Below are 27,020 nucleotides of genomic sequence, written 5' to 3' on the forward strand. Positions count from 1 at the left end.
TTCAGTCTCTACCATGTATTCCTGTCTTTGTTGAATACAAATATATATTTGTATTCAATGCGCAATACAAAAGCAAGCATATATATATATATTTATAAACTTTCATTTCCAGAACACTAATTTTCAGGTAAAACACATACTCCTTATTTTCTGGAAATAACTGCAAACATCTTTCAGGAGAGAATCTCTACAAATTCCCACCATGCCATGGCTTCCCATGGTAGGCATTCATGCTCAAACACCTTCTCTGGATTCCTCATTTCTCACTGCTGTTCTTAAAGCCCCACATTTCAGAGGTTGTCACGCTGTTGCACTTTTTTTTCCCCTTAAATCCTCCTTCACCCATTCCCAGACTTTTGATCCCTTCAAAGCTATTAATAGAACAATCTCCCTTCCTTTTTGCCAAGCAATATCCTTGCCCTCCTTCAAATCTGCTGAAAACTTACCTTTCAGTCAGCTGTACATCACTGTTCTCTTCTGTAGTATTGTTTCACTCTCCCTAGTGTGAACCTTTCCTGTCTGTCTTGCTTTTGATTAATTTAGTGTTCAAACTCCTTAATGCAGCAGATTCATCTTTTCATGAATTTGCAAAGTGTCATGTGCCTCATGAAAGTACTTTAATAACAGTATTACAAATAAGCACCGTGTAGTACCTTTCTATTCCATTCAATTTATGACGATGCTTTCGGGACATTAAGAGTCCACCTCCCCAGGCAGCCTGGAAGAAATAGAAAAAAGAGGAGATTGTTTTGGAAAACCTTAACATATTTTAATTTACTCAGGATCTAGTAATAAATATTTTAATTAAAGACAAAACATGGGTAAATAAAAATCCTTTTTTGCCTGAATAATAGCACTTAACTTAGTTACTTACATCCACATGGAGCCAGAGGTTGTATTTTTCACATATATCTGCAATCTCTTGGATTGGATCGAAGGCTCCATACACTGTTGTGCCTGCAGTTGCATTTACAAAAAGAGGAACGTAACCCTACAATAAAATTGAAAATATTTAATATGAAATCCAACCTCTCTCAGAAAGAGAAAAAAAAAAAAAGAAAATCATTTTAGAAATGTGGCTATCCCATTTTCCACCCTAAAAATATTTTTCTTCCCATCCAAAAAGTACATATAAGCAGCAGTAGAAACTAACAAATTGCATACATTATGGAATAAACTCTGGTTTATTCATTTCATCATTCACTTCACAAAATTAACTAGTCAGAAGGTAAAGAATATTGTTTTGTCTAATGTCTTTCAATGAGGAGATTCAAACACTCTAGTAGAAGACTAGCAATAATCAAGTAAAGTTGAGACTCTCACGGCAGTATAAAGGAAATTTAACTAAATGTGATTTATAAATTGCCATTTGAAGGCTTGAAGTTGTTCCTTAAGTCTTTATCTTATCCTTAGATAAACAGCACAAAGCAGAAAAAAGGAATCCAAACCAAAAGCAATAAATGTGGAAGCATCACATCAAAGTGAGACAATTTTAAATTAGATGAAAAAAACCTTGAACTGTAATACTAAAATAAAATAAAATAAAAAAAACTGAACTAAAATCATAGAGTGCCCAAATGTAAAGAAGTTAAGAAATAATTTAATAATCTTGATTGCTCCAACTTTGGTGGTTTTATACAAAATTAATTACTTTTTCATTGCATTGATTCTAGAAATAACAATGAATGCCTCAAAAAATTAAACTTACTGACTATATTTACTAACCCTGCAGCCTCACACTTGAAATCTACCGGAATTTTTAGGACTTCAGTAGAATTTTTGATGGTTTTGTCTAAACTTTAAAGTTTGGATAAAGGTAGGTTTATTTCATGTTTTCGTACTCTCTTCCATGTATTTCCAAACAGAAAGTTATTTTTAAAAGTCATAAAATACAGATTTGGTTCAAGAGTTAAAAATACTCTGTTTTTTTAAACAGTAAATGGAAACTTTAGCAAGACATATAGATAATTCCCTAAATAACACATGAATGTATAATTAAGCAGCTGAAAATATTATTATAACATTTATATCATTATAATGTTCTCTTTTAATGTTAACCCTCAGCCTTCAAAAGCCAATTACTAAGCCAAACATTTAATCACTGATTTTAATAAACACAAACCTTTTGTTTTGCTTCCAAAATTTTTGCCTCCAAATCAGCTGGTATTATTTTGCCTCTGTAATTATTGTGGAAACAGAAAGACAAAGAAAATTAAAGAGTGCGTATGGAAATACTAGCTACAGTTGAAATAATTTAATAGGACTTTCTCAACAGGCCATTATCAACTTGACACACTGTACTGAACCAGTCCATAAGCACAATACAACAAATTTAACAGTCGAACACATTTAATATATCAAAACCTTAACATTCATCCTACCTTTCATTGCATTTTATCAGAATCACATTGTCTGTTCCGAATCCAAGTGCGGCTCCGGCTTTCTTTATTGAGTAGTGGCTCTGCAGCAAAACACATGCACATTTAAGGGAGCGATTGTTTAATGGTGAAGCATCTTCACAATATACATCAATAAATTAAGAATTAGCAGCGTATTAAGCTCACATGTTCCGAGGTAAAGAGAACCAGCTTAGGGACTGCAGCCATGCCTTTGGTTTTGACTTCAGGGAAATACTTGTAGCGTGCAGCCATTATGCTGTACATGTTTGAGATAGCTCCACCTGTGAATGAATAAATGAATAAATTTTAAACTAGTGATAATGAGAAAAAATGAATATTAGACCAAAGACATACGAGTCTCATTTGCATTATGCAGTGAAAGAGGCAGTGAAATATGAAAAAATAAATCTCTGAAATGCATGGTCATCTGTCTAAACAGGATAGGGACAGACCCTCTAGAAAGTCATACTGGTAGACGGAATTTCCTATCCACCATCTCTTTCAATTGCTAACATGTTGTAACACATTCCTAAAAAGTTCGGCTTTATTGTGCTGCTTTTGCCTGGCAACTTCTTGTCAGCAAGGATAACAGGAACTTATCAAATTGTCTGAGGCTGAAGAAATGGCCCATACTGGATGGATTTATCCCATCTCATTGTAGATATAGAAGTTGATGACTTAAAGGTAGATTTCTACAGCCGAGCTAGTTATTCTAAGCTTCCTTATAGTCAGTTAAGGGAAAGAGGCACTTTGCAGGCTACGATTCAGCTAACCCATTTTGATGCTTACTTTTGAAAGCACCTATTTCTCTTGGTTTACTGCTAAAAAGACCCCAGGACAATTAGCTCATTTCTGCGATGCAGACCTCAAGATTTAGTAAAATTAATCTCATTCGTAAAGTCTTGGATAACTTCTTCCTCAACGATTTGGATAGTTTCTTCATCAACAAGCACGCTGAGAAAGATCTGTGTTTTTCTAGTAGACAGGACTGGAGACCAAGCAAGTGTGCGTTCCTGGATTTTATGTGGGTTGTTCCAAAAGGAGGTGGAATTGTCCTTCATTCTCTGAAACAGGATGGTGTCCCCCCTACCCCAAACCCATAAATCTGGAGTTCTGCTGGGTGCCCACATTGTCCACACATGGGCCCAGGACCTCCACATGGTTTACCAGTCTTTTCTGTCACTGCTGAACTGCCTTTCTATCACCTTCATGGGAAGACACTTTGTCTTGGTCTGCATACTGGAATCATACTTGTGTATCACGGAATCACAGAATCTTCAGAGTTGGAAGGGACCTCTAGAGATCATCTAGTCCAACTCCCCTGCTAGAGCAGGATTGCCTAAAGCACATCCCTCAGGACTGCATCCAGGCGGGTCTTGAAAATCTCCAGAGAAGGGGACTCCACACCCTCCCTGGGCAGCCTGTTCCAGTGCTCTGTCACCCTCACTGTAAAGAAGTTTTTCCGTGTATTTGAACGGAACTTCCTATGTTCTAGCTTGTGCCCGTTGCCCCTCGTCCTGTCACTGGGAACCATTGAAAAGAGCCTGGCTCCGTCCTCCTTAAACCCACCCTTTAGATACTTGTAAACATTAATCAGGTCCCCCCTCAACCTTCTCTTCTCCAGGCTAAAGAGTCCCAGCTCTTTCAGCCTTTCCTCATAAGGGAGGTGCTCCAGTCCCATAATCATCTTGGTTGCCCTTCGCTGGACTCGCTCCAGTAGTTCCCTGTCCCTCTTGAACTGCGGAGCCCAAAACTGGACACAGTACTCCAGTTGTGGCCTCACCAGTGCAGAGTAGAGGGGGAGAATGACCTCCCTCGACCTACTGGCCTCTGAATCCAGTCAGATTATGTCCAGATAATATGTGCCAGCAAGTGACGGGCAGCCACAGCCTTTTTCTGACTGTGAGCCCAAATCCTCACTGACCATCAAAGAAGTCAGTACATGATTCCCAAGAGCTACTGGTCAGCAGGAATTGTGGTTGCTCGGCACCTACAGAAATTAAGCACAAAAAAAAGGGTGTTTAAATGCCTAACTATATACCAGAGCTTGTAGTGAAGTTTTAAAATGTTGACCATCCACGATACATAGCCATACTTGAAGATAATTTTTTTTCCCCCAACTTTTCTGTGGGAAGTTTAAAGAAAGCATTCCTACTTCTAAATACCTAATGCATTGGTTTGTGTTGTAGATATTGGGGTATTGTGGGCATTCAGACACAGCTTATGTTTATTTTAACTTTTGAAGTTTTGTTCACCAAAACAGAGAGGAAAAACTCACCAGGTGAGAATATTCCATCGCCATCTTTATTTGACCATCCAATAATCTCTCTCATCTTTCGAAGTGTTATTTGTTCCATGAGGACAAAAACAGGGGCAATTTCATAGGTAAACCTGCATGGATAAAGCAGAAAAATCCCCAACTAATCAAAATCAAATACAGACTCTAAAAACACACAGTAATTTCCCAGGCTATGATTCTTTGTGAAAATGCTTAAGATTCCTAAAAGTTTTCCTATAAATTTAGGTTCTGCTATTGCAACATTTACCCAAGCAAAAATCCTCCGGAAGACAATACTGGAAATATTGGTTAATAAAAACTGCAGTATTAGCTCTTTTGCAATTTTCTGTATAACCAGCATAAGAGCTAATGCTCTCCATCATAGCGCTGCTGACTGCGGTACAAGATGGTACTGTAAAACATTTGTTTCCCAAAGTGCCAGTTCCACACTTGTGGAATAACATATTGCCAGATCCTTATGAAAACAGCGAACTTCACTGAGCTAAACACAACCATAATTAGAAGTATTGAGCTAGTGCTTCAAAGCCTAAATACAATTAATTATGTGGATTTATTCTGTTGATGATCTCCAAGGACAACTTATTTCTACAATACCATGCGATCAATAACTGTCAAGAGTAATTATAAATGATGATTTTCTAATTACCAATTACTAAAAACAAGTCAGCAGTCAACTATTGTATCCACTTAATGAGGACAAAAAACATTGCATAGTCTGGTATGCCCTGATGTCACAGACAGATGTGTGGATGGAAAGTGACAGCCATACAACCATTTTTGGTGATCGAGGTACATGGATAAATTGCTACCGCTGTAAATAAACTTGGCTTGCTGTGTATGTCAAAAAAAAAAAAAAAGTAAAGAAGGAGAGGAAAAAGAAGAAGCAGAGAGAAACTAAACAATCGACCTGTGATTTCCAAAGGAATCTATAGGAATGTGACACTCTAACACTTTGGATATGACTGATGTCTCCCACTTGAATAATTTCGCCAAAACATATGTGTTATGTCTCTAATACTAAAATTACATTTTGAGAATAGGTACGGCAAACTTTAAGGAGAGGTGATAATGAAGAAAGGAACTTATGTCTGAAAAGTTTGTCTTTTACTTCAAGCTACATTGGTTAGTTACAATATTAATTATTTCTTCAGTCCTTATGTGTTCTTAGTCCATCAGAGAAACACCACCACTATTTTTAAAACATTCCTTTAAGATTAAACAGCTTTGTAATTTGTTTAATTGTTGTAATTGTTATTTTCAGAAGCCAAAATACTGCTTATTTTGCTTTTATTATCATTAGAACTGCCAGAGAGAGACAGCTGAACACTGATCTGAAGTTTGGGTGCTGCCAATATTTACAGAGAGGCAAAATTAATAAACCAGTTGGTGTCTGTTAATAGTGTTTTGGGGTTTTTTTTTTTGTTTTCTTTTTAAGCACTGCAAGTCTAGGACATATTCTCGTCTTTATTTAGGCAGAATGACCAACTGAAGTCGACAGGGACTCAGCGGTGTACAGATCACTGTAGCCTAACACAAGATACATTTAAGTCAACGGGGTTTTTTTCCACCGGTTTAAACACATTTTGATTTTTGTCCTGAGATCTTGCACATTTATCCCTACAGACTTCCCAGAAGACTTGAAGGCTTGTACAAAAAAAGAAAAGTATAATGTTAAGCAAGTTTATTGTATATAAAATATCGAGTGTTCACAAGGGGAATTTTGAATATATTTAAGCCCAAGTAAAATAGTCTTTATTTATTTTATTATGTAATTATTTTCAGAGTCTCCAAAGACTGACAAAGACATAAAAGACGACTGAAGATGATTATAAATGATAAGGCCAATGTAGCTATATCAGATGATGGCTATAATTTTAAAAATCACATCTCGCTAAAGTTCACTCCAACTTATTTGTTTTAAACTTAAATGATTTTGAAAATTTCAGTTAGATGCAGAAAATGCGTTTGGCTTGGAAGGAACTCTCCGACTTTAGAACCAATCTCCTGACAAAAAATGCTGATGAGATTTTTCATACATTTATAACCTTTACAGGTATTTCTGTGAATTAACTAAGAGAGTCATGAGTCTCAGTTCTTTACCAACAGAATTAATTAACGGGTTTTTTGGTAGTGGCTAGTGCTGGCTTAATTCTGCTCTCACCTAAAGGCCAAATTGTTTTACCAGCCCAAATCATTCTAGCTACCTCTTCTACTGTTTGCCAGTATGTAAAAAGCAATCTGAGAATTAAACATAAAGCATTTTACATAATTTTTCTATGTTACATTTTCATAAGCATTAATGCATAATACTGACAATACCAATGTAGTCCTCTCATCTCGGCTAACAGCGGGCATAAAGAGAACTTCCAGGTAACATTACTGCTTTCTAACCAAAGCTAGCTGCTGCATGGTGAGGGAATGCCCTGTACTACAGACCCTGGAGCTGGATGAATAATGGCAACTTCTGAAATTTCCACCCTGAAGGTCTTATGAATAGCGATTGAGCTATGAATAGCACATTGATACATTGTTTCCAAGTCAATGTGGGAAGCTTATTATGTTTAATTTAATATATTATCTTCACAGTGACATTTAAGTAACATTTCCTGATGACAATTTAAAATTTTAAGAGAGTACAGATGTTTTGATTACTCAAAACTCATTTGCAAAAGAATACACATTTTTTTAATTGTTCACAAATATTTTAAGTGTCGTTTATAGGTGGGAAAGAAAAAATGGCAAATGGAAAACATTCCCTACCATAATCCAGTGTTACTGTCACTTGTGTGTTACATGCTTGTGTAGCTGAAATAGGTCAGAACAGTTTCTAGGTAAACATCAGAACCTGCTCTTCTGTGCTGGAACGCTGCTCAACAAAAATAATGTGTTCCCCAGATTTCACAGAGACAATTTGGTTAAATAACCTTCTCTGTCCGTTCTTTGAGTTGTATTTTACGAACATCTTGCTTTAACCTTACTTGCAATTACTGTATTATTTGAAAGCATATGATGTTGACCTTGGTTTGCTGAAACAGGAGGAGACGAATGTATTATTTTGCATTTGCTAAACCTCATACAAGCAAATAGTCACTTTTCATGCTCACAGAGAAATATTTTCAAGATATGTTCTTGTTTAAACTATAAATGGATCAGAAATCAGCTTTACAAAACTAGCTAGTTAATTTACTTTTAAAACCAGAGGAAAAAGCAACCTCGTTAAGAAAAAAAAAAGTTATTCTTTCAGAAGTGAATGAGTGCTATGTTCTCAATAATGATGGCAATATTTCATAACACTGTCTGCCACAGACCTAAATTCTATTATGTCCCATCAGATTTGTGCAATTTCACTGATTACAAAAGGATAACTAAGCTAGGATAACTAAGTTAGTCAAAGAAAAAGGGGCTTGCAAAGAGTTACACTCTCCAAAGTGTGTTTCTGTCACAGAATAACAATTTTTAAGCAAAGTTTTCCTTTCAGAAATGTAATCAGATTTGTTTTCACTTTTAATTGTGGTGTGACAAAAAGGCACTTTAAAAAAAGGCACTTTAAAGCACTTTGCAACACTTGTTTTACAATTAAAATGTATGTTGCTGGGTTTTCTTCCCAATCAGCTTTTAAATCTGAATGTCTCATAACAATTTTTAGCAAACACAGAACAAGTTGAGAAGATTTTTACAAAGAACAGGTGGGTTTTGGCTGGAGCACCTTACGTATTTTTCTTTACTGCTAATGTAACAAAACAGGCACAGCTCATAATCTATGTAGAGCCGCTAGTAATCAGCTCTACTTAATGAACCATTTACTCATGGATAGGCCAGTGAAAATATTGTTCATTTTCCAATCTGCAGGTGCACTTCCTGTGTTCTGCCAATTAGCAACAAACTACCCAAAACAGAGGTAGCTTTAGGGTTAAAACACATCCAGCACAGGACTAAAACAGAGCAGTCTGTTACCTGCCAAGTATTTGGACTAACGTCTCATTTTTGAGCATGTACAAATCAATATATAAATAAAAGCTGGCTAGGTTTTTTTGTTTATTTAGGGGGTGGCAGTGGTTCATTAATTACGCTCCTTGTTGCAAAAATTCAACATAATGCCTTAAATTTACATCTACCTTTCATTAATTTTGAAGTGAAGAAAAATTAGGAAAAGTTTCCTCATTGATATGTTCTATATGTAAAATTTTACTTTGTCATACTTCTATTTATTTATACACAACTTTAATAAGTCTGAGATGAGTAATTCCTTCATTATCTTCAAATTAATTTCCAGTGTTACATTTTCAATCACTTTGAAGCCACTTCTTTACCAGTACATGAACAGGAGAAGGTGGTGCCCCAAGCCTGCTGTGTCTGAAGCCAACAGGGGAAAAGACAATAAACTTTTACATATTTTGTAGTCTAGTGTTAATATAGCTGCAGAATTACTCAGTCTAGAGACAAAGCTTTTTAAAAAAAAAAAAAACAAAACAAAAAAAAACGGGAAAAGATAAAGAAGATTGGTCCACGAGAAGAAAAATAATTTTATGTTATTATATTAGAATCGGCATGTTTTACTTACCATGTGGTCTGGGATATCTGCTTTTCTATTGACCAGAAATGTAAAACTGTTCAGCTTTATATAACTATTTTCACTGTATTACTGCCACATTAAGAAAAACGTGTCACGCTTTTATTGAAGATGCAGCGATCGTCATTTAAAGAAGAAAATTAGGCACGTCTGCGACAGTACGTGTCTACCATAATAGATGGCAGCCCCTGTAAGCACCAGCCACAGACGCTGACAAGAAGCACTGCTTACATGTTTGTATTAGCAGTTGATGTCAGCCACTCCCCAGCCAAGCCGATAATGTCCAGCCCTGTGGACAGCTGATTGAAAAAGCGAGGGTGACCTGGAAAGAGAATGGAGAGCATCTTAGAACAACCCCGCTGGTATCTCTCAGGTTTCCGTGTTAAACCATCCAACTGTCCCGACCCACAGGGTAGCTCCGCGCTCATCATGCACTTGCAGCAAGTTTTCAAAGCAAGTCCTGCTGATGGGGAGACCGTTAACCAGCATCCACGGGTGCCTTTTTACAAATTTGGAAAACCGCTTTGGAGGGAGCTCCTGTTCGGAATCATTAGAGTTTAAATTAGAAGAGAAAACCTCCGACCCGACTGAACCTCTAAAACACCTCCAGCACCTGTGCAAGGGCTCGGGCTAGCCCAGCTCCAGAGCCCACCCACCCCGTGCTGTGAATGGGGAGGGGGCGATACTTGGCAGTAAAAACCTGCAGGTGCTGAGGTCATTTGCATCTGAATGGAGTAAGAGAGGGAGGATCACCCGCTTGTAAAGAGGCTTCAGGAATTGGGGGGGGGGGGGGATGCGGAGGAGCCCGTGGCTCGCTGAGCTGCCCGCCCACGGGAGCGGCGTTTGGCGGGGGCTCTACGGGAAATGCCCCAGCGTGGGGGGACCCGCTGCAGCGGGGCGCCGAGACCCCCCCCAGGACCCCCTCGGCCCGGGCGGTTCCCACACATGGTTTACAAGCTTGGATTCAACCGAAGTCAATCGTATTCCTGTATTTCAGCCAAAGTTGCTTTGATAACTTTTAAGCAATAAGCCCGGCTATTGGGGTCTACTTTTTTTAGCACGAAGAGATAAAATTCCTAACAAATTGATGGTGGAGGGGGAAGGTGTCATGATTTAGCCCTTATCTCTGCTCTCTTGGGAAAGGACATGCAGATAACACACTGGGGACAGCCCAGCCTGAGAGGGGGGTTCAGCGCTCGACGCCCGGAGGGATCCTGTCACGTCGTATTTGGCTCAACGCTGGGGACATCAGCATCTTTTGACATAAAGAAATAAATGCGACTCTGCTCCGAGCGATGTCAGCGGGGACCTTTGGGAGGCGTGAGCCTGCCGGCGCTGCCACGTCTCGGCACATCGCGAAGAGGTGGCAGCCGCGGAAAGCGGGGGGGACACGGAGGCGAAGCGACCGGACTGCAGCCGCCCCGGGGAGCCAAGCGGCTCAGTGCTAGAGCCCAGAAATATCGGTCTGGCTTAGCTATTTGCTTTGCAAATTAGCGCTTCTCTCCTCTCCCTTGCCATGACGCATAGTTTGGGAAGTTACTCTAAGAGACGTTTCGCTGACCTCCCCGAGCTGTCAGCGAACCCTGCGGTCTCCAGAGCCTGGGCCGCAGATTCAGCCCCGCTGGCTTTGAAGGGAGCTTCCCTTGGAGAGAGAACGTGAGCCCTGGGGGCCCGGGGAGCCACGGCGGGTGTCTTGGGACATCACACGGCCCGAGCAGCTCTTTTTTCAAGCTCTACCAGGTACTACTTTGAACAGAGCCTGCGTCTGATAGGATACCTGCATCTCAGCTCCCGGGGACGGGTCCTGCCGGTCCCGCGGAAGCTCCAGGGGAAGCCGGGGTGTGGAGAAGAGCTTGCTCGACATCCCGGCGCAATCAACATCGGAATAAAGGTGCAAGCACCAGCCCGCAGTGACTCCGGCTTTGCTGCTGGCCACCAATCCACGGGGCAGGGAGGTGAAACACGCTCCCTTTTGATTAAGGGCACAGAATCGAAATATACCCCTGAGACTCTCGACTAAATCAAACCACCATGTGAAGGAGAAAAGACAGGAAGGTAAACGCCACGTTTGTTGCCAAGTTTTTCTTCATTGAGCGCACCGCGTTGGTTTTCACAGCTGCATCCCTAAACAGCGGCTCGCAGCTGCCCAGCCAGAGACTGTCAGACAAAAGCCTCCCCTCTACGAGCTCCCACCATCTCAGCTCCGGGGGCAGACCGCCGCCCGCTATGGCAGCAGCACTCGCCGAGCCGAGGAGGGCTGTTCGCCGGGCAGAGCTCAGCAGCCCTGAACCGCCGGAGCAGGACTGGGGGGAGGGCAGGCACGGCCCCCCGGCTCCGTTATCGCTCCAGCTCCTGACCTGCTTGGGTACGTACAGCAATCAGGGCTCGCCTGCCAGCCGAGCTTTCTGCTGATACAGCTGTAAAACGTTGCAGGCCAAACAGCCTGAAAGAGCACAGACTTCGCTCTGGAGCCTGGCTACAGCTCACCCAGTAAAAGAAGTGATTATAAACAGGCATTTCTATCCGATTCAGAGGGACCTGGGCAGGCGGGGCTCCTGGGTAATGGGCTGAAATCCACAGGGTTCCTTTATTGATGATTCCTAGGATTTCAGTCTCTTTTTCATTAAACGTCTGGTGAACATAAAGAAGAAAAACTGCAAATTCAGTGTCATTTATGCCCTCATTTACCTAATGATATTGCTCCCCGGAGATAAAGACAGCTCGCATTTCATCAAGTGAAAGAGATTACGTCTTAAAAACTTGTTTCTGGGCACCACAAACAGCACTGAGCCCTGCCCGCCGGGGACGGATGGAGCATCAATAACTGATTTCTAAGCAGAGACAATTCCAGCGCCGGCAAACAGCCCTGGAGCCGAGCCTCCGGGGAGGCAGAGGTGAGGAGGTGGAGAGGGCGTGGGCTTACCTCTGTGGTAAGCTCAAGCCCGCTTCCTTCACCGTGGGCCAGATAAAAGCCCCAGGAGGACTCTCCAGACTAGTATGCAAGAACCTACCTGTCCTCACTCCGTATTTCAGGGTGTCCCGGCAGTCCACCAGGATCTGCTCCAGGGACTCGGGGTTGTCCGAGAGCTCCAGGTTGAAGCCCTCCATGCCCTCCAGGAGCTGGTGCGGGTGATGGAAGTCCAGCACTTTGGTGGATCTGTCAAACGTCTTCCTCACGTAATTGAGGAGGATGTCCACGACCTCCAGCAGGAACTGCATGGTCTGCTCCTCGCCATTCTTGGCGGGCAGCAAATCTGCGGGGCAAACCAGCTGTCAGCGCCTGCTTTGGGAACGAGAGGCGGAGATGAACCAACCCTGGCCGCCCGCACCGCTGCCAGGACCTGGAAGCCGCGGCCCCGGCGCAGCCTGGCTGTAGCGGGGCGGGCGCCCAGCCCCGGGCCGCCCCGCTCGCTCCCCGGCGAGTGAACCCCGCCGCTGCCCCCGGGGCTCCCGGCCCCTCTCGCCCAGGGGGGAAGGGTGAGCCGAGGTAGCCCACGGGAACGGCGGGGGCACATCCGAGGCACCCCGGCCAAAAGCACGCCCCGCAACGCTTACGCTGTGCGGGGCACTCACCTGCCGGGGGCCAAGAGCACCCAAAATCCGCACTTGCCCTTCTCCTGCAACTCTCACCCCATCCCGCAAAGGGACTGATTTCCGTTCCCCACCCTCCTCGTCAATGGCCCCGTACCAGCAACCACAGACCGTTTCATTGCTATTTACTGGGAGGAAATAAAATATAAAACTACACTCCTCCCGGAGGCTGGATCTGGAGTGGCCGCGGAGGAACTGCTGGAGCTGAGCTGCAGAGGATCAGCCCAAAATACGTAAAATTGCATTTCAGGAAAATTGGACACATCGCAAGTGCGGCTCTCGGCAAACACACGCATACAGAGTTTCCTTCAAGAGCAACCAAGCAAAAGCACGGTCTGAACGTGGCTGCACTTGCAAGGGAGGCGAGGGCAGACTACTCAGGGACGTGCCCGAGCTGGAGCAAGCAGAAGCTGTAAATAGTGTTTACCTCTAGCATACAAATTGGAGAAATCTGTCTCGGTGCGCCGGAACCTGGACTCCTTCTCACTGTTCTCGCATGCCAGCAGGCTCTTGGAGGACTGCCTTTCCTTCAGGGAGCTGACGATCCGGCCCTTGTCTTCCAGGCTGTTGGTCCTTTGCAGGAACCCTACATTATTATTGCAAGGTGCACAGGTCAGTGTTTTCTCACTTCCCAACATGTTTAGAAATATCTAAAGCAGCTCTCTAGAAAACAGTTCAAAGCGGTGTTGGCTCTGAATCTGACTAATGAGGTCAGGAATAAGAGTATTTATGGGGATTATTTGCCTCCAGGAGAGAGAGCTCAAAATGCCATCAACTGCAAAAACCCATCCATGCAAAAAACAAATTTTCGTCATTTAGTGCAGTGGTAAATTCTTATTAAGTCGATCAGACAGATTCCACTTCAGTAATCAGCCACTGGAAGAGAGTTCAGGATGAGTCAATGCTATTTCAGCCTGCAGGCGAAGTTTATGGACCTAGCAGACAGGGGCAATGATGTATGATTAAAATCAGGGCCACTTTCAGTTCTCGTGGTGCTTTCACGCACAAAAGGCATGAGAACAAGCAGCCATTCTGGAGCAGCCGTCCTGAGAGCGCCAGCGCTCTAAGGACACCGTTGGCACTCATCACCCCACCTTCCTGTTGTCAGTACGTACCAGCACGTGTCCAGGAGATGCGGATTTTCCACCTGAAAAGATGCTTTGATACTAATGTTCATCATCGCCGGGCTCTCCAGGAGCTCTGCTCTCACCAGAGACGCAGCCCTGGCGCCCAGGACCCGGTCTCAACTGCTGCCTGTTATATGCAACAGCAGTAATAAATCCCCTAGCCCCAAGAATGACGGCGGTGGGCGCCACGCAGGGCCCGTGGCCAGTAACGAGACCCGTCTACTTTAACAAGGCAGGGAGAACAATTAATTTTCAGGATTTGATCCATTAAATCTATGCCAGCTAAAACACGTGCAATGTTGGGCTTTTCCTTATTAACGAAGGCAACGGATTTTGATCTCCCAGGCTGCAGCGAGCGTGCCTGTATGTTTGGAGGAGACAGTACGGCAGCGCCGGCCTCCTTTTTTTCTTTCTTTTCTTTTCAAGCAAGTAACGATTGATACCAAAGCTCGTCGCGGCTGGGGATGTCCGCCACAGAGCAGGACTTTGCAGGGAGGAAAAACAACGCCGTAACTTCGCTCCCCCGCGTTCCCCGACGCCACTTCTCTCCAGCGCCCTCTGCTCTCCGTAGCCCCAACCGCGGGCTCCTCCCGCCGGGCGCCCACCGCCGGCCCGTCCGGGTCCCCTGAGCTTGGGCAGGCCCCAGGGACTTCATCTCCGTGCGGACAAAAGGGAGCGACACTGAGCGACTCCCGGCACCAGACCTGTGTGTGCCTCGGACCCTACTGCGAGCCTGACAGTCTCGTAAGAGCCACCGAACATGGAGCCCCGGGCCGGCAGCCCTTTCTGCATCAGTCGGGCACCCAAACGAATCTCCTAGGGAGTCGTTCGGAGGCGGGTTTGTCCAGCCCATCCTTTCAGTGAACGCCTCGAGTTTTGCCTTTCAATATTGATCTTCTACTAATTAGTTTCTCCATATGATTTTTTTAGGAATACGAGTTATACGAGATAAAGCTATTTAAGGAAAACTCTCTTCGTGCATAGGTTAAACGTAGCCGTCCAGGCTCCATTACTTTTTTTTTTTTTTAGTTTTGTTGTTATTGCTTTTAACGGTCCTTGCAGCGATCACCAGCTCCTGCAACAGCGAGGGCTGTTCGCCTGCTCATGAGGTGGAGCAGCTGATACCTAAGCAGGTGCAGACTAGACTGGATTCCGGAACGATCCTCCTCCCCCAGGTCCTGTGATTCCATTTTGCTTTATTCTTCCACCTGTCTTTCTTCTAGGCTCTCGGTGGCGATGCTCAGTGGGAAGAGTTACGTGAGAAGAGACGTCTGCAAGAAAAGCAGCGCTCCCCCCGAGAGTCGCCGCACAGCCGACGATCTTCTCGGCGTGCGGACACACGTCCCTCGGAGGCTCCGGTGGGAAAGGAGGGGGCAGCGCTTCAGTTACCAGGAAAGGCTGCAGTTGCCTCTGCTTCGGCTCGCATCGGGCTCAGAGAGGCCGGGGCTTCGCTGAAGGGTCTGGCCTAACTAGAGCTGCGCCAGGGAGGCGGCGGCGACAACATGCTGGGGGCACGGAGCTCGCTCACCCCTTGCCCAAACGATTTCGTGGCGGTTCTTCCCCGCGGGGCTCCCCGGCCCCGTTATTATCTACCGAAGCCGGCGGCAGAGAGCTCAGGTGGCGGGGATCAGCCGGGGCTCGGAGCGGCTCCGCACGGGGCCTCCCACCGTGGGGCGGAGAGAAAATTAAAAAAAAAATTTTAAAAAAGCTTGAAGGGAGGAACTTGCTGTCGCCCAGCATCAGATAACGTGTCGGTCGCCCAGGTCCCTCAGCCACGACAGTATCTCACGGAGCTGGAGGGTGCTGCGGGTCAGGGGCAGACCCCCGCTTTGCGACCGCCGGACCCCCGCATTCCCCCAGCTCCTCCCGCGGGAGGGTGGGGGAAGCTCCCAGCGCCAACCCGGTTCCCGGGCTGCGGGAAGCGCGGCAGCCTGCCCTCGGGCGCTCCTTCTGTGCCGGGGGGAAGCCCAGGTCTGTAACAAACCTTTCATCTGTATCCTATGCGAAAAGTCAGGCGGGTGTAGGAGAGATCCAGCAAGTACCAGCGCACGAAATAGCGTCCGCGCTGCTTCTCCTGCAGCGGCAGAGAGCGCAGCCTCTCCCAGCTGCAGCAGGTACCTCCCGTAGGTGCTCCACTGACAGGTATTTTCATCGTTGCCTTTTCAGAGACGGAGGTTTTAAAAGCCGAGTGAGACCGGACCGGCGAGGGAGTTCCTCGGCCCCCGACGTGACCACAAATCCGGCGTGATTTCACATCTGGCCTCGCAGAAGGCCGGCGTATGAACACCCCTCGTCCTGGCCGCCCTGCGAAGACCTCAGCTGCCAGGATCGGGACCGACCCGCCGGGCGATGCGCGTCGGTGGCAGCTGCAGGAGATCCTGGTTCCCTCGGCGGCTGGGGGGCTCAGCATCGCTGACGTGGGTTGGCAGCATAAATCCCACTGACTCCAGAAACGAGCTGAGTTTCTAACTCAGGCGGCTGCTTTTGAAATCCCCCTCTCCTGCGTTTCTCGCTGGGCCGGGGATCATCAGCTGGCCGGGGCCAAACAGCCGCAGACGCACCTGAGCAATTTTACTACGTCGAGTATTTCCACACCAGTTTGTCAAGCAAACGTTAGCAGGATCGGTCCCAGCAGTGATAACAATTGCCGAGGTGGGAGTGAAAGGTGCAGTGTGCAACTCCAGACACAGGGCAACGTCTGCCCATGCTTTGCCCGCCGTGACGTTTAATTAATCAGCTTTAAAATATGTTCTTTTTTTTTTTTTTTGTGGATATGTGCAGAGACGAAGAGTGGGGATGTGGTAGCTGCAGGGCTCTTTTCAGGCGGTGACTTTCAACCAGAAAGGAAAGGAGCTAATCCTTAAATCGGTCAGTTGTTTGAGAAGAAATGACATACATCTCGGATAAGTAATTACTGAAAATGTCAAACACATAATATACAACACAGGTGGAAGAACCGACTCATTGTTCAAGACGTGCCTTTCCTCTGAGCTAAATCCTTATTTAAAGTTTGCATTCAAAATGAATCGATTTTGGTGTGATACACACAGAAAGAACAATTCCGAGGCACCTGGTTTACTATAGCTTCGTGACTGCACAATATTTAGGGTCCGGAATGATGTCTCGTGAAAGGTAAGGACGAGGGGATATCATCTGTAATAGTCAATCGTCAACTTGTTTAGCATGTTCAATTAGGATTCTTGGCAACCTTAATCCTTCATTCTATACGTTTACCAAAGGCAACCTTCTCTCTCTGTCTCTGTGAAGGTGTTAGATTCAAGTGGGAGGGCTCATACGAGCAAAAACTGTGGTCGCGACCGAATCCGATTATTCCAAATTACCGTCACTATTCAGGGTATATTTTTCGTGTAAAACAGAAAAGAGCCAGAAAAGGAAAACCGAGCACCAAACCCGAGACAGAAATACAGCAGCCCTGCTTGTTTTGAACTCCCTTCACAAAGCCTTTACTACAGTCTCTTTTGCCTTTCTCAAATCCAAAATGGTGGGATATTTCATTTTTAGTGTATTTGATCTCATTGAGAGAAGCTGCCACGTCCCTCTGTAACCCCGGCGGTCTAGCAACACGGAACGAGCCTAACGGTGCGTTACTTTATCAGTTCTGCTTGCCGGGCTAAATTAAAATGATGATGAAAAAGCCCATCGCTCCAGCCACTGAAGGGACTGGTAGGGAAACGGTCCATTAAACCCAGATCAGGAGCTATTTATAGAACTAAGCGACTACTCGTTAATGTCGCCTGCAGGTACTAATGAAATCTCTAATAGACACAGGACTAAATATTCGCACTCTGATTCTTTTCCATTCCAAACATCCAGGTAACGAAACGTTTAGCGAATGATCTTCGACTCGGGCAAGTAGGGCAAGAGGTTTAAACATGGTTTTGGTTTGAAAAAAGGCCCGTTTCTCCCACGAAATAAGTTCCCATCCCCCCAAAAGGAGGTAGCTGGGGAAAATGGGAAATAATTTCTATTCATAAGGGGCACGGGCTAAGCCGAACGATTCTCCCTATCGGATAATGAAGATTTGAGTGTTTGTCTCCGAAAGCGAAGGCGCTACAGAGAAATCTGGAGAAGACAGCTTGTTATCTGCAAATGGATCTCTTGCTATAACGTTGCGATCTGATTGTGCGTTTGTTTCCCTTCCTTCATTTCATGTGCCTGCGCGCTGACTGGCTGCCAGCGCTATCTTACCAGCGCAGCAAGCTGACGAATTGCTCTTTAATAAGGCTCTCGTTAATCTTTTTCCCCCAGGAGATCCGTATTTTCTAGTCAGATAAGGTTGAAAAATTTCAGACAGTGAGAGGCGGCCAAACCCCCCGCCCGTTCCTGGCCGCTGGCGGCCCGCGCGCTGCCTCCGCCGGGGGCGGCCGGCCCCTGCACACCCCCGTTTATCGCAGGAGGGCGGCGGGGCCCGCACCCGTCTCTCCCGCAGCGGACAACGCCTGGGCCAAGGCAGATCCCAGAGAGGGCAGGGCGGCGAGGCCGGGGCGGAGGAGCGGAGCCGCCGTGCGGCCGGGAGGGGGCGCCCCAGGCCAGGGGCGGGGCCGGTGGACCGGCGCGGGGGGCGACCCTCCGCGGGAGGCGGGGGGGCACAGACCCGGGCTCCGCGTCGCGAAGCGTGGGGTGTCGCACGGCAAGGGCACTGGCGGACTTACCGCATATCTTCAGCCCGATCTTCCTGGTGCACCCGTGAGCCACGCCGCACCACGAGTCGTAAGCTGGAAGAGAGGGCAGAGACGTTCCCCTGGGGCGGCGGGTCTCCCCCGCCGCCCTGCCGCCCCCCTGGACAGTTCCGTTCCGTCTCTCCCCGCCCCGCCCCCGGCCCCGGGATGTCCGGGGGAAACGGCTGCTTCCCGAGCCCGGCGGCGGGCAGATGAGGCTCGGGTGACAGCGGGGTGACATGCTGGCCCGCCGACAGGAGAGGGAAAGACACCCGGGACCCGAACATCTAATAATTTACTGGCGGGGCTCCAGGGAAGTGGCAGCTTAAAATAAAGTGGCGTGAAATGGGGTCACAAATGAGTTCAGGAATTAATTGGGTGAAAAATAGTATTTGACTAGACGATCGGACTTGCATGGCTAAGCCTCGGCTGTACTGCCGGGCCGCCGACGGCCGCACCGGGGACGCGCCCGGCCCGGCCCGGCCCCGCCCCTGCCCCGGAGCACCGTGTGCCCCACGGCTCGCCCGGCCCGGCCCGGACCGCTATATGCTGGCCTCGGGACCATCAGCCCCTCACCCGCCGGCCCTGCATGCCCGGGGAAACGCCGCCGAGTGGCTCCTGCGCGGGGGCAGCGCCGGGGGCGCGACTGCACCGACGGAGGCGCTTCCCAGCCCCTGTGAGCCCTAGCCGAGCCCGGGGGACGCGGGGAGCGAAGCCCCGGGCTGAGGTGGAGGGGTCGCTGCGGGGCACGGCCGAGCTCTCCGGCCCCGGAGCAGCCGCAGGAGCGGCGGCGGGGCGGGCAGCGGCCGGGCCCCCGGGGAGGGAGAGACGGGGGGCGCTGCCGGCCGGCGAAGGAGCCCCCTCGGCGGGGGCGCTGCCCATGCCGGCGGGCGGGGAGCCCCGGGCGGGCAGGGCGGGGTGCTTCTGCCAGAGGTTATCTCATTTTTATCCGCTTTGCCAGTTAATTCGATTTCTGCGTATGACACCTCAGCCGAAGGCAGCAGAGCCTGTCACCCCCGCCTAGAACAAGACCCGATGCTGCCATTCGCCCCCTCCCCCGTTCCTTCCAGTTGCAGAATAATGACAATAATGACTCTGATACTCGTGCTTCGTAGCCCTTTCAGGGTAAAAGCTATTCCCCGCTTTGCTGTGCCTGGAAGCCTTTCATTTCTTACTGTTGCCCGCTCTTTGTCTCTGATGCTTTATAGCATCGAGGCTCTTTCGTATTTATTTTCGGTAGGCGACGGTCTGAATTGCCTGGCAGGGCTATAAACTGATTCTCTACCCACCTGCAGCAGCCTCTGCTTCCCCCTCACACCTCAATAACTCAAAGCGAATTCAGAGCAATTAGGAATACAAGGCTTTGAAAAGCTACAATTAGCATCCAAATTTCGCTTGATTACAGGCTTCAGCGAAGGCTGAAAGGAAGCTGCAGTATTAGCATTTATAAAACGTAAGGAGGGGGGAACACCCGCTTGAAGCCACTGGTGTAACTTCGCCCTTTAACCGATTCATTTTCTCCACACCCTTTACAGCATCACTATTTTTGGGCTATCTGGGGGTTCAGTTTATTGTCTAAATCCCCCAAATCTGGCTGTAAGATAAAGGCAGCGCTGGCCGCTGAGGTGGGCTTTTCCTCCCAGCGTTTTATTCGTCACGGACCAACCTCTCCCGCTCCCACCAGGAAGATGGTTTCTTTGTGTAGAGCACTCTCCGCACCTCGCTTAACGGCGCGGAACAGGGCTTCACGGATTGATCGTTTTGTTTCGAAACTGATCTTCCCAAGCCTAGGTGGAGAAAGCCTCCAAAATACTTTAAACGAGGAAAATATTAAAACCTACTTGTGGGTCGTAAATTAGTTGGGGTGGGGTCCGGAGCGTCGTTGGAGGACGAGGGAGCAGAGGAAGCCATCCCTTCAAAAAAGCCCCAGTCCCTGGAGCTTGGGTTTCCTCCGATATTCCTCTGAGAGGTGGGCAGCAAGGAATTTGCTGGAAGGAAGAAAAGGCGGTTTTAGTAGTCTGGTCTCCTGGAGAACCGCACCGGAGTCCCGTCCGGACGGGCGGGCAGGGGCCGGCCGCCCCCGGGGCCGAAGGGCCAGGTAAAAGCGGCGAGCCGGGAAAATGCCTCGACCGGCTGAAGAGCGAAATCCTCCCTTCACTGGATGCCGAGGCGCTACCCCCCCGCGCCTGAATGACGGATTTAGCAGAGCATGAAGTCTATCGCAATTATATCGGTGGCCGCTGAGCAGGGCAATTATGTGGCTCGCGTCAAATAGAAACCAACGTGCAAAGCGGGCGTCGAAATGACCAGCCCAAACAACCTACAATTCCAAAACGGAGCCCGTTTCTGTGCGTTATCATCCGAGCCCCAGACACACGCCAGGCTACGCGTTCAGGAGAGACTGACAGATAAACGCCCGTCACCACAAAGGTGCATTTTGCCCAGGTCCAATGACAGACGCCACACACACGTGTATTTGCACACACGTTTCAGCAAATGGGGACCGGTACGTGCTCCAGCACTAACCAGCGCTCCCCCGTGCCCGCGTTTAGCCGCACAAATGGCAGGAGAAGGCAAGTCTGACTGGGGGACGGAAGGTGCTGGACCAGCCCTCGCTCCCCGCCAGATGTTCAGCTCCTTCCTGGCGGACACGGCGCTCCGATAACCAATACAGGGTCGCTGATCGAGAATTGCCGGGTCAGTGCCCCTCTCCTCTCTCTGTCCCCACGGCTACCTGCGATTTGTTTTATTCCCCTTGTAAAGAAAATGAAGGTCGCGGTAACGAACGAGCGCTTTCTTTGTTAGCCGCTTTTTTCCAGTCGGTAGCTAACGACTCATTTCCACTGCCGGGCGGGTTTATGCCCGCTTGTAAACGTAACGGATCAATGATTTCAATGGAAAACAGGCATTTCGCTTTTTTTTTTTTTTTAGGCGGAAAAATAAAACAGCTATATAGCAGAAGAGATTCTCTAGACAATGCCTAGAAGCGAAGTAACAGGTTAACACAATGTCTAAGGCGCTGGCTGTCTCAAAATACCCGTTATCCCTTTATAGGTACGACAGCGACAAAACCGCTTTTAGGGGGAAAACAAAAAAAAAGCTCTAGATCCTGAAAGAGGTTCTCAAAGGTTTGAAAAAATAGGATGCTGTTTAGAGGAGACTTACCGAGGGGGCGAGCGGACCGCTCTTACTGCTGGAGTCCAGGCAGGCAGAGCGACTCCAGCCTGAGAGCGACCCGCCGCTTATAAACTCCGCCAGAAACGACGTCGGAATACCAATCGCGCCGCGGAATTTAATGCGAGATGACCTTTTTTTCCAGAAGTGCTCGGATTTGCTTTTTTAAAAGCGTGAATCGCCGGTTGATCTGCTTCGACGCAGGCATGAGTCACAGGACCGCCGCCTCCCCCTCCGCGCCGCTCCGCACGGGGGCTGGGGACCGCCGGGGCGGACGGCTGGGGCGGGGAGGGGCGGCCCGCCCGGCCCCGGCTGCCGCCACCGATCCGCTTCGCCCCGGGGCGGCGGGGCTGGCTCCTGCGGCGGATGGGGCTGCCTGGCAACGGCGGGGGCGGCAGCCCAGGCAGGGGTTTCTGCCTTGCGGGTCCCCCCGTTGAGTCCCTTGTGCGGACGGCGCCGGAGGCTTTCCCTAGATAGCGCTGCCTTGACCCGAGGTGGCGGGCTGTGCGAACAGGCGGCAGAGCACCGCGCACACTGGCAGAGGCGACGGGGCAGGACTCCCGCTCGGACCGTCCCTGCGGCCCCAGCCCTTCCTTGCGCACGGTGTGGGCCACGAGTGAGCCAGACGGGGTCCGTGAGAGCTATAGCTTCGCAAACCCCCCCCCCCCCCCGCGCTGTGCCGGGGTTCGTTGCGCCCCGCTGGCGCACTCCCCGTCCCCGCGGCCGGTGGCGGCAGCGCCCGTCGCCCCGCTGCCCGCCAGAGGGTGGCAGAGGCACAGGCACCGCCGCGCCTTCTGTCCTCCCGGCCACAGGGGAACACCTGGATTTCTGTGACTTGCCCTCAGTGTTGCCGATAGATTACGATTTCAAACCAGACATCCTTTTGCTAAAACGAGAAACATTAAAACAATATTTATGGGTTTTTTGTACCCCCGACAACCCCAAATCCGTGTTTCTCCGCCCCACGCTCAAAACGTGCTTCGCCAACACTTTGCGGTGGTGACAGCGGTGCTCCATTTCAGCATGTCGCCGTAGCTACGCAGATGCCTAAACCAAACCCTTCTCACAAAAATGGCACGTAAGGGGCTGGGAGGAATCTGCAATGAGACAGGAGGAGGGGAAACAGCCCGATGGAGCCAGAGAATTTCATCGCGGGCGGGGGGTGCTGGGCAGCGCAACGAGCAGCAGGGACGCGTCCTTCTTGAAGGACTCGAGGGAAGAGCAAAAACTTACAAACCCTTTTTGGAAAGGAGACCGGCCGACTCACAACATTAAGTAGCCAAGACGATTGCTTTGCCGAACACACCTACTGTCTAGGAACTGGAGGCGTAATGAAAACACCGACAGCACAAAAGCCAGCTTTTAAACATAGCTTTAAAGGAATTAACAGCCCTAGCTGACGTGACCTTTGGCCATCTATTTCTGCCTATCGTTTTAAGGATGGTTTCAACCAACCGGGCAAAATGTCTGCTCAGTGCAGAGCGTGAGAAATAATAATATCACTGTAGCTAATTGTCTTTATAAACGTAAACAAGCATTCATAGGAAATCGCGGCGGGATTGCAGTGCAAAGAGTCAACGGAAGATCATGCAAAGATCTCCTAAGCCATCAGTCACCGCAAGGCGCGACCCGGCTGGGTCCCTGCCCAGCAGGCTCACAGCGTGTGCGCTCATTCCCTCCCCTCTGGCTTCCACAAGCGCGTGTGTCTGGAGTAAATAGACATGTTTTAACATAAATATTTACATCCTCGGCGAGGCCGAGGCCCGTCAGGGGAAGGAGCCAGACAATGAAGATCAGCGGGCTTTCCGTGCCACGCTGGAAACAAGAGCCTTTCTGGCACCTGGGTGCCCCCGGCGGCGCTTCGCCCCCCGCCCCTCCGCGCCCCGGCCCGGCCGCTCGGCTCAGCACCGCGGACAGCGCCCGTCCCAGCGCCCTGCCCCGGCGCGGTCAGCGGCACGGCTCGGGGGGCAGCGGCGAGAGCAGCAGCCCCGCACGGCCCCAGCCGGGTCCGCAACCCCCCCCTCGCTCTCCATCGGTCAGGAAAATGTCGAAACCAAACCCCGTCACCGCCCCCCCGCCCCACATCCCCTCTAGGTGGTGCTGTATCTCAAGGCCAGACCCTGCAGAGCCCGCCCGGCAGCGGCTGCGGCTGCTCGGAGCCTGTGCTGACGAGGGTCTCCTCGTCCTGGCCCCGGAGGCGACAGGAGGAGCGTGAGGCAGCAAACCCCGGAGCTCCGCGGGTGTCCCCCCCGCCTCGCTTTGTCCGCTCATCTACGACGCAAGGAAACGGTTGGTAACTCTCGTTACCCTTAAAAATCCGACCTAAACTCAAACCGCTCCAGCAGCTCCATTTAGTGCTCGCCTCACCGACTGACACCTTTGAAACACCCCTCGACAGATGTACGTGCCCAAGCGGGGCCACTCAGAGGGGTACCGATTTCAGCGAGAGAGTTCAAAGCCTTCCCCTGCAGCCGTGCTAGCCGAGCTTTCTGCTCAACCCCTCTTTGCTCTTCCCGCTTTCCCTGTGTCAGTCCCTTCGCTATGGCTATTGCTCGAGTGCACTGTAGGCACAGGTTGCAGAGAACCTCTTTGCAGGCTGGAGCCCCAGAAAACGGGTTTTGCTTTGAACCCTGACATTTACTGAGGATGTGAAATACAGGAAAACCCACTGACCCATAGTATCAGCAAGGCAAGACGACACAGATTTGTAGTTGCCTTAGTTGAAGCTTGTAAACTAGCACGTTGGTTAGAACTCACATAAAAAAGCCAGACCACGTGGTCTCTTCTAGTTCACCTCCATCCACTAACCGGACATGCTAAAATATGAATCTTGAGTACCCTGGGTGGGCACAGGTGATGCAATAGATATCTTTGGCAACAAAGACCAGTCAGTGATTATACAGGGGGCATACACATGCCCATATAACTGGGGGCATACAAAAAATTTACTGTTGAGCAGAGTAAAATTGTTTATTATATATTGCAGCCTGTGGGTTTGAAGAGTCATTGTCCTCGGGTCTGCATACAATTTTTTTGAGAGAGAGAGGAGCGCCTCCTGCTACACTGTAAGGAGTTCACAACATAACTACATGCCAATGGAAAAACAAACAGGGGAAAGGCACTGTGCCATAATGTTTACTGTTTCTTCATATTCTCAACCATAGTCATGTTATCTGCAGACAGGGAAGTAAGTTTGCCTTCTGGTGATTATTATGATTGTTTTTTCCTACAGGAGTGTTCTCTCTCTGGTGCTTTTCAATTGTCATTTTGTTTGGATTGTGAATATTTTAGCTGGTTGGAACCACACATGCTCTTTCCTTAAAAGTGTATACAACAGTATGTACACTGAACATCCGTGATATGCGGTTTTGTATTTTCATCTTTGCAGCCTGTGATTATTTTTGTTTTTAAATCACACAGTTGTAATAATTTGTAATCCACTACATTATTACAAAATGTATTCATTACATCAGGTATCTGTTTCTTTCCCTGCCTTTTCTGGTACACAATTATGTCTCATTTACCTGTATCTTTGAGAGAATGCAATAATTTAAACAACAAGTATCCTTAACTCTTGACAAAGAAAAATTGTAAAATTGTTCAAAACTAAGTATTTCAGAACTTTCCTGGCTATCACCTGCAGTACTCAAAAATACAGAAATAGATTACTGTATAACTGTAGCCAAAAAAAAAAGAACATGCCAAGAAAAGAATAACAAACTGTTGCTCAAATTATTTGGCACTGTCCAAAAAATTCTACAAATGGACATCCAGTGAAGACTATGGATTTGTACTCCTATTCTACAGATAACTTTTGCTGTTTTATGGCACTTCATAAAAATGTATTGAAGGTAAACGATATATTTGCTTTGGGTTTTATGATCAGTCAGTCATGGACGTACCCAACTGTCCCATATTTAAGAATCATGTCCATCACTTGAATTTCAAAGACAGCTCAAGATGAGCTGCCAGCTAGAACACTTGGCGCTGCTGTGATGAAGGGCATTTAGAAAAGTCTAATTAGAAAAGTCTAATGTTGTTTTACATACTTTGTGGCTTCTTGTTGCAGGATGTCCCCTTCCTGATCCACGCTGGCACGTGTTGCTGTCCATTTTGATCTGCTTCATCTGAAAAACATCCTGAAGAACAACCCACATCCTGAAACAATAGCAGCAGCAAATCCCAACTCTCAATACCCCCAAGCAAACATGGAAGTAAGCAAAGAAATCCCTGACTTCCAAACTGTAACAAAATAAAACCCAACAGAAAACCTTGTTTTTCTAGATGGATCAAACAAAATTACTTAAGTTGGGGAACTGTGATTGTAGCGTGAAAAAATGACAACAAAAGCGATAGTACACCCAGTAAGTCTGCTCTCTACCAGTTTTAGACTATTGCAATTGTTTACCCTGTGTTTGAACTAAATTTTATTTCCCGCTTCCCCCAGTAACCCTGTAGAGGCAAGACAGCTAATGCCTGGATTTTCCCCTTGTGATATGTTGTTATAATTGTTACATGTCTCACTGAATTATATCTTTTTATCCCATAGGAGGGCATCAGTTTACAATGAGAACGTTCAGTAATTTCAGTAACGCTGCTGTAGGAGATAACGCAGTTTGGCTCTCCAGTGTCAGAATTAATTCAGAGAGCTGGACTCTGGGATTTTTTCATACATGATTTATTTAAATTAAGCCTATTTCATAAACATGGAAACAAGAAACATGGACATTTCTTCTACTTTTAAAATAATTTCTCAAATCATAAGTCAGTCTCAGGTATGGGCTTTCCTAAGTCTCAGAAGTTTTCAGGACCATTATAGTTGTGGGCTTAGCTAGGCTGGTTTTTTTATTATTATTTTTTATTTTCCCTCTTTTCTCTGTGGTGGATAAGTCAGGTTTTGTCTCAATGAGTTTGTCAATTCACTCAGAATAGTCATCAGTCTAGTGAAATTGTAGGCCTTCTGCAGCACTATATTTGAAACCCTTAGCCTTCTGGTATCTTTTTAGCTACAATATTATAGATTTTATTTTAAAAAAAAGAACCCAAACCTTTTCCAAAAAGGAAGGTTTGGTACACTTCATTGAAATAAAAATGGTTTAAGCAGAAAACCAACACTTACATTTTTATAACAAGGTGCAGACATAGCACAGAAACGCAATCAGGACGATATGAACAGCTACA

The 27,020-nt window shown here is 47.7% G+C and overlaps 1 protein-coding gene across 2 annotated transcripts in view; it reads right to left on the reverse strand.

Annotated features, from left to right (window-relative positions):
* Window positions 1–22,730, reverse strand: part of GAD1 (glutamate decarboxylase 1) — a 36,451-nt gene extending 13,721 nt beyond the window's left edge. The window contains exons 1-12 of one of the 2 annotated variants that reach the window (XM_074594752.1): window positions 21,831–22,730; window positions 20,507–20,653; window positions 18,660–18,722; window positions 13,287–13,445; window positions 12,280–12,522; window positions 9,500–9,590; window positions 4,678–4,790; window positions 2,565–2,680; window positions 2,382–2,461; window positions 2,123–2,177; window positions 875–991; window positions 654–718 (exon numbers count right to left, since the gene is read on the reverse strand). In XM_074594752.1, the coding sequence (XP_074450853.1) occupies window positions 654–718; window positions 875–991; window positions 2,123–2,177; window positions 2,382–2,461; window positions 2,565–2,680; window positions 4,678–4,790; window positions 9,500–9,590; window positions 12,280–12,522; window positions 13,287–13,445; window positions 18,660–18,722; window positions 20,507–20,576 (1,172 nt within the window). In that variant the 5' untranslated portion in view covers window positions 20,577–20,653; window positions 21,831–22,730. Of the gene's footprint in view, window positions 1–653; window positions 719–874; window positions 992–2,122; window positions 2,178–2,381; window positions 2,462–2,564; window positions 2,681–4,677; window positions 4,791–9,499; window positions 9,591–12,279; window positions 12,523–13,286; window positions 13,446–18,659; window positions 18,723–20,506; window positions 20,654–20,989; window positions 21,210–21,830 lie in introns of those variants that run through there. The other variant, XM_074594753.1, reaches the window with a different exon arrangement.
* Between the last annotated feature and the right edge of the window lie 4,290 nt (window positions 22,731–27,020).

The sequence above is a fragment of the Larus michahellis genome, chromosome 7, assembly GCF_964199755.1.
Source record: "Larus michahellis chromosome 7, bLarMic1.1, whole genome shotgun sequence".
In the NCBI taxonomy this organism is placed as follows: Eukaryota; Metazoa; Chordata; class Aves; order Charadriiformes; family Laridae; genus Larus; species Larus michahellis.